Genomic DNA, 15,353 nt, shown 5'->3' with positions numbered 1-15,353 from the left:
ACGTTATTGAACTGCGAAGTGCAAAATCACACTATACACTATAAAACGTCACACTATAAAACAACTCTCAACACTAAAGCTTCACTTTTACTGCGGTAAAACAGTGAAACATTAAAAGTGAGATGACATTTTAATGTGCGACTGTTTTGATTTTGGAGCGAACACAGTCATGTTACAAAGACACTGTAGTCGTGGTGACATCAATATGTCTCCTCTGCCGCCCTCTAGTGGTCAGAGGCATGAGGTGCAGCTGGGTTTGATTTTCCTCACACAATCACTAAGTTTAGTGTTTGTTTGGTTTGTAAAAATATATGATAAATATGATTTATGCTTTTATTTTCGTGTGGCTGACAGGAAGTCTCACTGCTCTGGTGTGTCAGCACTCCATCACTCCTCTGGCTCTGCCCTGCAAACTCATCCTGCCAGACAAAGGTACGTATAAGGAAGAAAACTTTGGTTTAACTTAAATTAAAAAAAGGACATAAAGAGAAAGAGGGAACTTTGTATATATATATATATATGTTTGGGTAGCACTGATGTTGCAATGTAAAACAATAAAACAACCTACTAGCTGGAGTTTTCATGCATGTTATAAATTAAATTCTTTTACTTTTTGTGGCTTAAAATACATAAATCAGGCTTCAGAGTCACTTTGTTTTCTTGCAGGTGCTGATGCATGAATGAAATTAACTTTTTGTAATATTAAAAAAAATTATAATTCAAAAGTTTGTTGGTTGAAAAAATGTAGCAGCTCTCAACCTTGTGTGTGTGTGTGTGTGTGTGTTTGTGTGTTTCAGACCCTGTGGAGGAGCTGAATGACTCGCCTGCACAAACAGCCACAAACTCAGCAGCTGAACTCCTCAAACAAGGAGCAGGTAACGACACCTATGACCTCGTGTCCACACACAACAGACCTTCGTATTGTTTCTTAGTGAATAACTCCTGTGATTTGTGTTGTGTGTGTGTGTGTGTGTGTGTGTGTGCAGCCTGTAACGTGTGGTACCTGGGCTCCGTGGAGCTGGAGTCGTTAACGGGACACCAGGCCGTTCAGAAGGCGACCACGGTCACGCTCTCCATGGACCCCCCACCCGCCTCCACCGTGGTCCACTTCAAAGTGTCAGCGCAGGGCATCACTCTCACCGACAACCAAAGGAAGTGAGTGATCGCACACCTGCACAGTATAGACACACACATACACACACAGACTCAGACTGAGCTGTTTGTCTCTGTTGGATCCTGCAGGTTGTTCTTCAGGAGACACTACGCCGTGAACACCGTTATCTTCTGCTCTCTGGACCCACAGGGCAGGAAGTGAGTACTGACACTTTGTTCTTATTAACGGCAACAACACAACATTTTTATATAAAAAACATGATAGGCAGGGAGAGGGACAACAAGTGACAATTCATATGATACAATACATATGGTATCAAACATATCATATAAGATGATTTGCATGAATTTGGAAGAGTTAATATGCAAATAATATGCAGTTATTTGGCCTTTTTAACTGTTTATTGGTCAGTTTGAGCAGTGTCAGGGATTGTTATTTATACATATTTTTTGCATGTGATGTAATATTAATGTAAATATACCAGACATAGTTTATTATTAGTTATTTAACCTTGTCACTCTGATTGAACAGATGGACACGAGGCAGCGGCTCCACTGCAAAGTAAGTTTCTTGTTCTTCTTTTGTCCTCATCACCTTTATTATGGTGCATGTTTACATTTTATAGAATATATTTCAATTTAATGCATAAAATATACTGCACAGTCTAAGGGACGGTAGAAACGATAGAGGAAGTTAGTTTTATCAGGATGTGATTAGAGAAATAAGCAGGTAAAGCTTGATATCTAAAGACAGAAGTTCTGCATGTTGTGTTGTGAGGTGAGAAACAGTACTGAGTCAGAAATTAATGCCTTTCTAATTAAGCTTAACATATCTGTTTGGATATGTTTTGTCATTTGATTGTGATTCTTTTCTGTCATAAAAAAGGAAACTACACTTCTTGCAGCCCAATTTTAAATCTGTAGACACTGAGTTAATAAAACCTGTAAAAACTTCTGTAAATGTCTCCGTCTGTTTCTTCCTTCCCGTCAGGATCTTTGGATTTGTGGCCAGGAAGTCTCAGAGCGACACGGAGAACATGTGCCACCTGTTCGCTGAGCACGACCCAGAGCAGCCGGCGAGCGCCATCGTCAACTTCGTCTCAAAGGTCATGATCGGGTCGCATAAAAAGTAACACGAGAGAGAGAGAGAGAGACTCAAACTACAAACTGAGCCTCAGCTTCATCACATCTGTGTATTAAAACAAAGATGTCTTCAACAACTTTTCCTCCCAAGAGCCAAAACAGCACAAACACAAACACACACATGGCAGCACCGGGTCCTGTTGGTCCATCCTGTGCTGCAGGATGCTGCCAGCAGAGGGCGCCAAGACTGTGACGTTAACCAACTCACCTTGCAAGATGCCAAACTGTCTCTGGAGCTTTTATTTTGGAAAAACTTGTTTAAAATCCAGACACTTTTCACAGAGGGTCTGCTCTGAGAAACAGATTTTTGTCGTGTTAATCTCACCTGTTTTGTCAAACTCACTTTAAACTACACTGAGTTCACTTGTTGCTGGAAGTCACTGTCAAAAATCGCTAATTTTTTTATCTGATTAAACCTGAAGAATATCAAATATTCTGCACATAAATATACAGTAGCCTACACGTTATAACTCTGAATCTTTTCCTCTTGGTGTAAATGTGTAAATCAAGTTTAAACATCATTTCACTTCTCTGTACAAAAAAAAGAAAAAAAACAGAGCTTCGTTTTATTTGCTCAAACAGAACCAACACTTGTGTCACATGACAAAGCCAACTACACGGTCGCCTTTGTACTTAAGATGGATTTATTGTGTTGTGTTTATATTTTGCTCAAAGTATTTATCCCTTTTTACAGATGTGTAAAAAAAAAGCTTCCTGTTTTTTTTCCTAAATATACTTGTCATATATTTTTGTATATTAACACAGAACTGTACATTTAGGATTAAAGGCAGTGTACCTCAGAATTTATACAATAATGCCCCATATTATCATGGGGGGAGAATATGATGTATTATTTTTACAGTAACAGTGACCTAACGACATAATCTGCCCATGTGTACTTGTTGTGTATTACTAATATAGCTGCGACTGAAATACAGATTTGTACAGTTATAATGAAAAGAGTCTCAGTTTTTCTGAAGATAAGAAGAGCACAAATACAGAAGGGAAATAGATTAAAACTGAAGAATAGAATAGAAGTCTGAGGCCTAGTTAAAGGATCAGTTCACTCAAATTACACTATAACATTTCATATTAATGAAGTGTATTTATTGATTTTCTAGCATTAGGCTACAGTAACAACTCTCGAAGCTTTAAACACAACTATTCTCATTCACACACACATTTACACACCAATGGTGCATTCAGGGTCAATTTCAGGGTTCAGTATCTTCCTGAAGGACACTCTGATGTACTATATGGAGGAGGAGCCGGGGATCGAACCTCTGACCTTCTGATTAGTGGAGGATTCACCCTGGCAAAGTTTCCGTGAACATGTTTTAAGACAAGAGGCACTGAGTGTGGTTCAATTTGTGTCGCTCTCATCACTGTGACTTTGAAATTATTTCTTTGGTGGCAAGAAACTGGGGGCTGACTGATATGGGATTATTTGGGTTAACTTAATACCAATATTAAGGCATAATAAAGTCTGATAACTGACTGATCAGCCATATAACTTTTATGTAACTAACTTTTTTATAACTTGTATTGAAAACAGCCTTAGTGCAGTAAACAGGGTCCCAGCACATAATATCAAACATCTGTTAGTTTTTCCTGGTTTCTGAGACGAAAACAACTCACCCACTCTCCTCCAGTTTAACTTATGCACATAGACTGTAAAAAATGGTTATGCAGCAACTTTCTGCGTCCAACGGTCCAACTGCATAAATGCCTTCTGTGATGTCCATAGGTGATGTCTGCTTGTTATTGCCATGGTTACAGGTAGTCCGCTGCCTGGCGTGGTCAGCGATTACCGAGTGAAGTAGAGTGAGTCCCGCAGCTCTAGGATGGAAACAATGTGTGATTATTACTCCATAAAATGCAGTCAAAGTTCCTATGTATCTTGCCTATCAGTTTATAAAAGCTATTATCGAGTGTTCACAGGGAAATGAACGGAATTGGGCATTTCTAATTTTAGATATTTGCGGGTGAGAATCACGTAAACAAACGCGAGATTAGACGCGACGTCACACGCGAGATCATGGACAGCGTTTGTTGCCGGAAGAGACTGTAACTGTTCCGGTATAACACAAGCAGACATCAACACGGCTGAATTTATGGAGTTTGAGAACAACGACGACTGGTTTCATTTCGATGGGCGCCCCTATCAGTTTGAGACCGAGTTCACCGAACACGAGCTGAAGGAAAAGGAGGAGAAAAGTGAAAGAGGGAGAGATGCGGTGGAGGATATGTGCTGGACCTGAGGGAAATCAAGTGGTCAAGTGTGGTCACTGCCTGTCCATAGCCGCTGAAACCAGATGTTTGTGCTACCAGTCGGACTTGGACGTGTATTGTCAATGCATAGCGTTTAACTGGAGGAGAGTGGGTGAGTTGTGTTTTCGTCTCTTTTCAATAGAAACCAGGCAAAGCTAACAGATGTTTGATGCCTAGTATTATGTGCTGGGACCCTGTTTGTACTGTTGATGACGTTTGGTGCTGTTCTGAGCATTATTTGTGGTTATGAGTGGCTTTTTGATCGCGGTTTGCGCATGGAGAAATACGTAGACTGCGCTGTTTGCTATGGTGCAGTCTTTTGCTAAAGTTGCTACAACTAGAGAAGCTAGTGGTTAGCAGACTTGGACCATGGGTTACATTTACCGGAATATCGCTTTAACCATTGGAAAATGTAAATATAATACATAAAAATAACTAGTGGGCAAAAGCCTCTAATGAATGATGCACTTTCTTGTCATGAGCCCTCATCAGTCCTGCACTGTTGTGTGGATCAAAACCATAGAAATGAGATAAAACCACAAACAGAATGAACACAACACTGATATTAATCACTCAATGACGTCATTTCTAACTAACTAAACCAGACAGTTTGTAGTTCACCTGCAGCTAAAGGCTGATATCAGCTGATTAATCGATAAGGCCCCAACCAGGCCCACAACCTTGACCTTTCTGACCTCTTTGGGTCTCATGTAGTAGTTATGGTTTACAGTAGTTGACCTGCAGACACTAGTCACTCTCTTTTTTAGCTCTTCAACAGCTCTTCAGAAAAATGTAAGGTTTCCCTAAAACGGAGCATCATGGTCCGTCAGTCCTCACGCTGTTCTTCTTCATGAGTTCACAAAGCCAACTTGCTTTTCATACTGTTTTTTTTTCTGCTGCGTCTCTGCCTTCTGCTGCCTGCTGAGTGATATAAATCTATTCACTGTATTCTCTGCTCCACCTCACATTGAACTCACTCAGCTCGTTTCATGGACTTTAACTTTGTCTGTCTGCCATTTGGCACCGTGCAGGTAACGTAGACCCAGTTTATTAGAGGCTTTTTTTTTAGTAGCCAAAAGCAGCTGCAGCATCAGCAGCTACAGCTGGAAACAGGCTGCAAAATCAATCCAGTCATCCTTAAGTCAAAAGAGAGAAGAAAAAAAAAAGGCTCCTTGGAGCCGAGGGGAAACTGCAGGGCAGAACTGTCTGTGGGTTTTTACGAGCAGCTCCTTTGACTTTGCACATCATTATTTGATCTGTTGTGCTTCGAGCATTGCAAACGTAATTACAGTTTATTTTCACTGCGTCCGGAGATCTCAAACCACATGTGCACGACTGAAACCGGTCGGATTGAACTGACCCTTTAATAATAAAATAAAATAAAAAACCTGTAGGAGGTGTAGTTTGCAGTTTTGCCAATAGATGCCAGTAACCAGCCACCGAAGGGTCACACTTCACATGGAGTGCAAAGTGCAAGTGCAGGAGGACATATGACACAAATATTCACCTCATGGAGCTTTAATCAGAGGTGCAAGAAACATTTTGAGATGAATTTGAGCAAGTTCATCAACCTGTCAGTGGCACACACACAACAATGTCAAAGTGTGTCCAAGTCTATGAAAGAGAAAACAACCATGACAGGAGGGCGATTGAAAAGTGTGATAGGTCGCTCAAAGACCTGCTGATCTGTGTGTGTCTTGGTTTTTTTTTTTTAGTGCACCAGATCATCAGATACGAGTTGTGAATGAGGCTCTTATTCAGATTCCCTGTCTCTCTCTGTGGAGGAGGGAGCCGGAGAAGTGGAAGTGAAAGAGAAAAGACGCGGGGACACATCACCCGTCACTGTCCTGCATTGCAAGTCCTGCCTGGCAATGAAGGGTGGGTGGGTGGGGGTGTGTGTGTGTAGTAATGGTGAGTGTGTGTGTGTGTGTGTGTGTGTGGTGGGGGGTAGGGGGGCATAGTTGGTGGTGGATGACCTCACCATTACGGGAAACTTTCCCACAGCCTGCACACAAAGAAGGCCGTCAAAAGGTAAAAAGGATGAGAGAGAATAGAAATTTAACACAGTGTGTAAAAAAAAAAAAAAGGAGGCAAAGTGCAGGAGAGGGGGGGGGGGGGCTTCTTCTCACAGATTTCTGGCCTTGATAGAAGCTCCACGTTGGCTCCTGTCCTTCTCTCTGTGCTGAGTCACCTGCCGCCATTTTGTTCCCCCCCCACTCCTCCACCCCCAACACCAACACCACCAGTCCTCCTGGCTTGGACGTCTGCTTGCTTGCACTTCCTGCTGCTGCACTTCCTGTCAGAGTCAGAGTCCAACAGCACCTGGTGGCCCGGGCGGTTTTGACAGCCGCCGCTGCCGACCCTGCTGCTGCTGCTGCTGCTGCTGCTGCTGGACGACATCACATTCCTGGCATTGCTTGCTCCGAATGGTGTTTGGAAATCCAAAAGACCAGCTTCCGTTCGGGAATGCCTCCCTCACAGAGTCCCTCTCAGCCTCTGATCCCTGGCCTCCTCTCACTTTATTTGAGTTAGCTATTTAAAGCCTATGCTAAGTGCACTGTTGCTGCTGCTACTGCTGCTGCTGCTGCACAGGGGAGCAAACACACACACACACATACACACACTCCATCTCACACACTAAAACCACACCGACCCACAAATAATCCCTCTCCTATTTTTAATTTGGTGGGCAGAAGGAACACAGCCTGCAGGGCTGACTGTGACCAGGCCGACAAACTCGCTGATTTTCTCTTTAATTTGTCATTTGACGCTTTGTTATTGCACCGAATTTGGTTAGTTTGTAATTAGCATAGGGCAATAAGATGATATATATAGTGGTGGAGATTTCTTTTTTTCTTAAGGAGTTTATAGTGTTACTTATAGTGCACTATTTCCATTTTATGCCACTTTATACTTAGACGCCACAAACTTTTAAAGGAATATTTTACTTTTTAACGACACTACGCTCATTTACAAGTCGCATATTAAGATTTTATATGTCAAAGGTGAACATCCTTTTCATTATAATGCAATTTCATCGATGAAACTACACATACAACACCATATAATAGGATGATGCACTTTTACTTGTAATGGAGCATTTGTACAGCCTGATATTGCAACAATCCACCATTATAAATGTTGGATGACATAGACTTCGCTCTTACTTGTTATGACCAGTACATACAAACTTATGCAATGCAGAGAAACTTAGTTCAAACATGACCTAACTTTATGTTAAATTTTGTAGCTGATCCTACAGAGAACTCCAGTGACCCAGTATCGGAAAGTGATGAGAGTCTCTAGTCATACTGAAGCTAGCTCACTGCACATTACATTTTAGTGGAGAAAAAGAAGTGATGAAGAATTAAAACAAGACAGATAACAGGTAAAAGAATGAACTTTGGGGGCGGTGTTTAGCTCACTGGGTAGAGCTGCCGCCCCATGTTGAGGCTCAGTCCTCGATGCAGGCGGCCCCGGTTCGAGTCCCGTGTCGGACGGCCCTTTCCTGCGTGTCATTCCCCCACTCTCTGCCTCCCCATTTCCTGTCTCTCTCTCAACTGCACTATCAATTAAAGGCAATAAAAGCCCAAAAAGATATACTTTAAAAAAAAAAAAGAATGAACTTTGATGATGAACTTGCAAAATCTTATACAACCAAGATAAAACATTAATAAAATAACTTTGCAATGAACAGGACATTTTTAACTCGTTTCCACAAACACGCTTTTGTCTGTGTTTCTGAACTTTACAGAAAAACAACTTGTTTTAGTGTTTTTGTGCTGAGACACCAACACACCACAGGAACATGTGTCTAATACACAACACACTGATGCATAGTTTGTGATCGTGGCACACTTTTACAACGTTCACACACAGACATGCCTCCGGCCTATTTTATGAGCTAGACACACACACACACACACACACACACACACCCTCTGCATGCCAATCAAGATTTCTGGTCTACGTGTTCTCAGGCACATGCTGAGAAAGCAGTGCCTTTATGGCCGGCGTCTTCATTGCATTGTCTCTGGTATGACTGACTGAAACACACTGTTTCACACACACACACACACACACACACACGCACACACACAAAAGGCCTGGGTACTTGGGTATCAGCGTCAGTCTTAATGAACCTGTCTCCAGGGAGCGGGGCCGGGGTAATGTCCCACACAAAGAGCTCCCGCTGGGCCACCGAGCCAACCAGAGGCCAACAGATTAACTTGCATTACATCAGCATCCCCACAATACACCTAATGAGGGAGGGATTATCTGTGTGTGTGTGTGTGTGTGTGTGTGTGTGTGTGTGTGTGTGTGTGTGTGTGTGTTGGCTCTCATGCCATTGCATCACTAATTAAATGCCATGACTCACTTTTGCTGATTCAGTGTGCGTTTGGCTACGTGAAAATGGTCACGCTCAGCGGCCAAAGCAAATTTACATTTTACGCCGTTAAAACTGCGCTCGTCAAGACTTTACATCCACAAATGATGTGATGTGATGTCAACGTTATTGTTCGTATCATGATAATGTTGTTGTTTTTTTTAAGTGCTGTAAAAGAGAGGAGATACATTTCAGAGTTCAAAACCGGGAATTTTCAAGTTTAAAATAACAAATTTCCAAGAAAAGACTCAAGAAATTGTGTGTTTTTTCTATCAAGCAGGAAATACATCCACACAAGATGCAAGATGCAAGGCTGGTCCGACTTTACTTATTGTGCATTCTCAAAATCTACCTTTAATTTGGATTCATCAACAAGGATGTACTTATTATTTCAGCCCAGGATCACCTCTGCAAAAAAAAGAAGCATTTTTTCATGCAAACTTGTGAGTCCTTTCCTCTAAGATTGTGTATTTGACATATCGGAGAGCTTTTTTCTCATAAATTTTCAGCTTTAAACCTGAAGATTCTCAGTCGTTATAGAAATTTACCACATATAGAATATATTTTTTAATCACAATGATGAATGCACTGATAAATACCATCAGTGACCTGCGTAGTACCAAATATGTCAAACAGATAGACAATCAGTCAAGTTGTAAACAAACCACCACTAAAGCAAATTTTGTTTTAAAGATTAAAAAAAAAAAGGCGCAAATTGTCTTCATCACTTTAGGTGTCTGTATCGGGAAGTCCTGATGCTCCAGAGGTTTAAAGCTTTATCATGTCCTGAACATACAATGATTTCTATTGTCTATTGAATTTTTCTACCCTGATCAATTGACTCATTGTTGTGGAAAAAATCACATCACAGTTTCCCCAGAATCCAAGTTGACGCCTTCAGATGACTCGTTTCCTCCAACCGACCGTCCAACAACCAGAGATATTCAGTTATCAATGACTAAAAACACCAAATATTCATATTTAACAAGCAGCAACAAAAGCATTCTTATAATTTCTGTTTAAATAATGAACTAATTGTCAGATTAGTTGTGTAACAGTTCTGTTTACAACCTGACTGACATGTTTCTATCTGTTGCCAAATCTGACAAAAATAGTTGAAATTAAGTGGAATTTTCCTTTGAGATCACACAATGCACACGTCAGTGTGATGTGTCAGTGTCACTTTGTGTGAACAAAGTTTGCACTTTGGTGCTTTGTGTGTCTCTTTGTGTCGTTTCCTGCCTCTCTCCACAGTGCTTCATTAGACCTCACGTAGCTCTGGTTCATGTTTCAACTATGTTTTTGTTTTCACATATTCAGTTTCAGCCTCTTTCTTTCTCCTTTTCTCTTTTATTTCCTGTTTTTTTTTTTTTTAATTCCGCCTCTTGTGTTTGCACTTTAAAAACTTTACACAGTGTGGGAACAAAGTGCTGAGTGTACGTGAGTCTCTCGTCCTGTTTGGCCCTCGGCGTCCATCCTTTTTTTTTTTTTGCCCCATCAGTATTCTCATTCAGCATTTCTACCTTGTGAGCTTTTGGATGGCACGACCGTGTGCTGTCAAGGAATAAAAGCAGAGTATAAAAAAAAGGGGGGGAGTGCAACAGAGGAGGAGGAGGAGGAGGTGGTGAGGGGTGTGTGTGTGTGTGTGTGTGTGTGTGTGTGTGTGTGGGGGGGGGGGGGGTCATGAAACAAACAAACAAACTGAGCAGAGGGGGAAAACAGGGTGAGAGCGAGAGATAAAGTGAGAAGGGCAGACGGAAATAGAACAGGGTCATTTGGGATGGCCGCACAATGGGCACCAGTGTGGACACTTCACCCAGTATCAGTGCTCGCTGCTCCACATCTCCACTGTCACTCCCCTCAAATTTAACCAGGGACTGTCTGGTGGCGGCGGGGGGGTGGGGGGGGGTGCGGGGGACAACAAGTGTTGGCCTGTATACCCAGATGCATCCCAACTTCTCTGTCTGCGTTCGTCTACAACAAGCTCACGTTGATCTCCTGATCACATCTGACGCTGCACGGTTCTCTGCAACATGCAAGATAATCGACGACGACCCTGAGGGCTGAAAACTCAAGGAAGTAACAAAAACTTCTGCTCCGGCACTGGTCGCAAAAGTGAGTCAGTCCCCACAGACTCCCATGTAAAAATGACCAACTTTAAGGGATAGTTCAACATTTTGGCAAATTGGCCTAATACCATAATCCCTATAGTTTTAGCAGTAGGTCCGTTACCTTTAATTGTTGGTGCAAGCTGTTTTTAGAACGGCAGAGCAGAGACGCAAGCTGCTCAGAGCTACGCTACGGAGGCTCATGCGATTTCTTGGTTTCTCTCATCAAACTCATCAAATACACAATCCAACAACTCCAAAACACTCTGGTGGACAAGTTGTGACCTGCACATTCACCACGCTATGAGATAATAACAGAACGTTACCAGACAGAGTTGTTTTAGAGGTAAATACAGAGACTGCTTGCTGAAAAACTGTCCCTGAAGGCAACTCACATCAGCAGTTTTGCATGAATTCACCTCTAAAACAACTCTGTCTGGTAACGTTCTGTTATTATCTCATAGCGTGGTGAATGTGCAGGTCACAACTTGTCCACCAGAGTGTTTTGGAGTTGTTGGATTGATTGAACCTACTGCTATGACTAAAGCGATTATGGCAGTGGGCCAATTTGCCAAAAATGTTGAACTATCCTTTTAACAGCAGAAATAATCATGTTTACAGCCTTATTGTGTGTAGTTTTGGTCTCTGTAGCTATTCCCTCTCTCACGATGAATGAACAGGGGTTGAGTTTTATATAATTTATATAATATTTTGCATGATTGGGGGCATGGCTGCTTTGAGTGACAGGTGGGTGTCGTCACAGTGGTCTGCTGTCTGCTCAGAGTTTCCTGCTCGGCTAATCTGTCTCTCAACAACTGTGTTTGTCAAACGGATAATTTGGCTTTCGGATTAGCCGGCGATCAAGACGCCCAGATGTTAAGCTGTGCAAACAATGCTAACAGGAACATATGCTCACCCACAGTAACTTAACCGACAATAAAGTCTGAGTGTAGCTCAAGTCTCTGAGCAAAACCAGTCCTCAGACACCTGAAGGTCACATCTCGAAGGCCGCATACGTCTATATATATACATTCATTCATACAATGTACCAGATGTTCAGCTCTGATTTTCAGTTCAATAGTATCTTCAGAGGTTTGCATGTTGCCTGGTTCTCTTTGGGTTCTCCAGGTTCTTCCCAGAGTCCAAAGAGATGATTGGCGACTCTACAGTATATTGTGTGAATGTGAGTGTGCACATTGTTTGTGTATATAGCCCTGTGACTGATTAACCCTTCTGTTGTGTTAGAGTTGCCACTGACCCGTTTTTTAGGTTTTTGATGCATAAAAGTACCACATGAATTTGTTTATTGCATCAACACTTTTTAAAATTATGACATTTGTGGTGTTAGGATCGATTTTGATAAAAACAATAATTACAGAAGTGCAAAACCAACCTTTTCATGGATAAGGAAGCCTAACAACGTGACCAAGAGATGAGAAACAAATGGGATGATAAATAATTGCTTATAGTGTGTTTTACAGCTGATTAAAGAGATGGTAGCAGAAAGCTGACGAGTTTAAAGTTAAAGTTAAATTGAATACAAGGGGTGTATTGACAAAACAGGCCCAAGGGCCCACACCAAAAAATATTAAAACCAATATTTTCATATAAGGAAGTCTGACAATGTAACCAAGAGAAGAAAAACAAATTGTATAAAAAAAGTTTTTAGTGTATTTTACAGCTGATTTAAAACAGGGGTCAAAACTGACCCTAACACAAGAGATGATAGCAGAAAGCTAACACAAGACGAAGGTTAAAAAGGCTCGTAGTGAATACATAGATGGATCTTCACACTGGATCTTTGCTCATATAAAAACTATATTTGACTGAAAAACACAGTTAGGACCCTACGTGTCGTCCTGCCTCTGACCTGAACATGTGCTCTGATGTGATCATGTCAAAACAAGGTAAAGAAAAACAAAAAATGTTATTCTAAATTCCATGATTACATTATCTCTGCCCAGTTTTTCTTGTAATGTTTTGACTTCTGAAGCTAAACGAGACATTTTCCCCTCGCAGATGCCCTGATTGTGGCCGCCGTGTAACTCATTCGTGTGAAGATCAGCTGAGACCGTAGTAGGACTGGACCTGCTTGTGTTCATTAAGTTTGTCCTAGTACAATCAGGATGAAAGCAAATAAAATGTAAGGGTACAGTTAAGTGCAGCGTGGTTTTTAATTGAGCCTTTTCCCGTCGTAAAGAGTTAGACTGGGTAGCAGGTCACCAAAACAACTCCCCCCCTCTTCCACCCCAAAAAGAAAATAATCAAATGATTGGGTTACCGGTCAGTCCACACTGTACAGACAGACGCGATCTAAACTGGGCCTTGTATGACAAATTTAGCATTACTAAATTTAGGCTGACTAAATTATCAAGATAATTTACAGAAACCCCTCAGATTCTAAGTTAAGTCTCTTCTGAAGTAAAAATAGCTCCCCCGGGTCTCGCTCAGTTCATTTATCCAGCTAACTTAATAATCCTGCCTTGTGAGACGGGCCTCCGGCGTGATTCAGATCAAAGAAAACAAACTCAGGCATGAGTGTGTCCTTATTCTGCTGTCAGCTGCTCCGGAGTGTCGAGTTTACTGAGGTTTACCATGATAATTACCAGATGTGTTCCTAAAATGGCTAATTTGTCTCACAAAGTCTTATACGAGACTACTGGATTAGAGCTCATCTCCCCCCGTCTGAAGTCTCCTGGGAACCCAGTCTGAGTTTTCTACCTGGAAAAAGCTAATTGTGTCAGACAGAACTGATGAAATATCACGGTCCTTTTACTCTTCTCATTACCGAACACAGGCACGTATTCAGGCCCAAGCCCCAGCCAGTGTCAGCTGTCAGAGGCTCTGTCTCCACGCTGCTGGCCCGGCCCCCCTCCTCCTCCTCCTCCTCCTCCTCCTCCCTGCTGTGTGTGTGTGTGTGTGCTATGATGTCATGCTGCAACAGGGGTGTGTTTGGGGGTGTGTTTGCAGTGTTGGGGGTGGACGGTGCAGGTGGGGAGAGACGGGGGGGAGCTGGGGGGGCAGGATAACAATGATGGCTGAACCCTTGACCTTCTGGTCGTGACCTTCTAGCACAGAGTCACCGGCTCTCTTTACGGCAGCCCCGTCACGTGGCGGCTAGCCTGCTCTTAGCATTAGCATGGGTTAATGACTCGGGTCCCGACCTCGAGGGCCGGGAGGTCACGTTTTTTTTTTTACCATATCTGCATACGACGCCCAATCCCAATCAACTGCGTTTGTTTTGTCGCAAACCGAAAGAGGAAAAAACAGAAAAACACAGGTAACCCGATGCACATTCACACACTTCAGCTCATACACACATTCAACCACAAAATACAGGAATGCATACACGCACACAATCCCATCCAGGTAGGGTTACCGCTAACGTAAACATCTACACCCAAACAAAGCAACACGCCCTCTCGGGGACACATTCTGGTATCCTGAGCCCTGAGCGCTGATAAGCGTCTTGTGTGACCGGGACTCATGGGCCGGCTTTGGGCTAATTCAGCACCTGGGAACCCCGTCCGCTCTCTTCCTCCACCCCTGTCTAACTCCTTCTTTGGGAACAAACCCAGCCTTGTGCAACTCCCAACAATGTCAGTGACACTCTACACTGCCACTAATTGTTAGCTCACAATGCTTCCTGGTATTGTGTTCAACAATGCCCACTCTGAATAGAGAGTCTAACCTACTTGTATTGTCGCTAATTGGTTTCTTGAGAGGAGTAGAAAATGGGGAGAGAAAGGGAGAGAGGAGATGTTGGTAATGGACTGCAGTTTCATTGGAGTCGCCAGTAAATAGAGTTCACAAAGGGCTTTGTGGGGTTGAGGGCCGAGGGTCGGAGGTGAAGAAGAAGAGGTGCACCTGCACTCTCCACAGGCCGACAATGAGCTTATTCAGCTGCTCGGCCCAGCAGGACAACGGAGGACGGAGGCAGTGGCTGTCCCACAGCCCCAGAGCGAGAGACGGACAGACACACACACAGTTTAACAGTGAGAGGGAGAAATAAAAGAGAGATTGAGGGAGGGATGTTGATAGAAAATGTAAAAAAAGACTGCCTTTTGCATACCTTAAATAAATGTAAATACTAAAAAAAGAAAGGAAGAAGAGAAGATGAATAGATAAAGAAAGGGGACATAGGGAGTTGAAAAGTGGAAGAGCAAAAGAAGAATAGAAAAAGTGAAATGGGATAAAGGGAAGAGAAGAATATGGGATAGAGGAAAGAAACTGACAAATGAAAAGGAAAGAGGTGAAAGACAAAAATAGATCAGATAAGTTAAAGAAAGGAGTAAAGAATGGAGGGGAAAAGAGTGAGAGGAAGGCCAAAC

The 15,353-nt window shown here is 42.4% G+C and overlaps 1 protein-coding gene across 2 annotated transcripts in view; it reads left to right on the top strand.

Moving 5' to 3' along the window:
- The window catches only part of LOC146989132 (tensin-3-like), a 52,804-nt gene extending 49,588 nt beyond the window's left edge, over positions 1 to 3,216 (top strand). For both annotated transcript variants that reach the window (XM_085775103.1, XM_085775105.1), the window contains 6 exons: positions 355 to 432; positions 798 to 875; positions 987 to 1,155; positions 1,243 to 1,311; positions 1,646 to 1,675; positions 2,105 to 3,216. In XM_085775103.1, coding sequence (XP_085631229.1) covers positions 355 to 432; positions 798 to 875; positions 987 to 1,155; positions 1,243 to 1,311; positions 1,646 to 1,675; positions 2,105 to 2,246 — 566 coding nt within the window. In that variant the 3' untranslated portion in view covers positions 2,247 to 3,216. The remainder of the gene's footprint in view (positions 1 to 354; positions 433 to 797; positions 876 to 986; positions 1,156 to 1,242; positions 1,312 to 1,645; positions 1,676 to 2,104) is intronic.
- The last annotated feature ends 12,137 nt before the right edge of the window (positions 3,217 to 15,353 follow it).

This window comes from Trachurus japonicus, chromosome 4 (genome assembly GCF_045865225.1).
Source record: "Trachurus japonicus isolate A0001 chromosome 4, Traja_1.0".
Lineage (NCBI taxonomy): Eukaryota > Metazoa > Chordata > Actinopteri > Carangiformes > Carangidae > Trachurus > Trachurus japonicus.
Note: the sequence above shows the minus strand (reverse complement) of the source record. Positions and strands in the feature narration are given on the sequence as shown.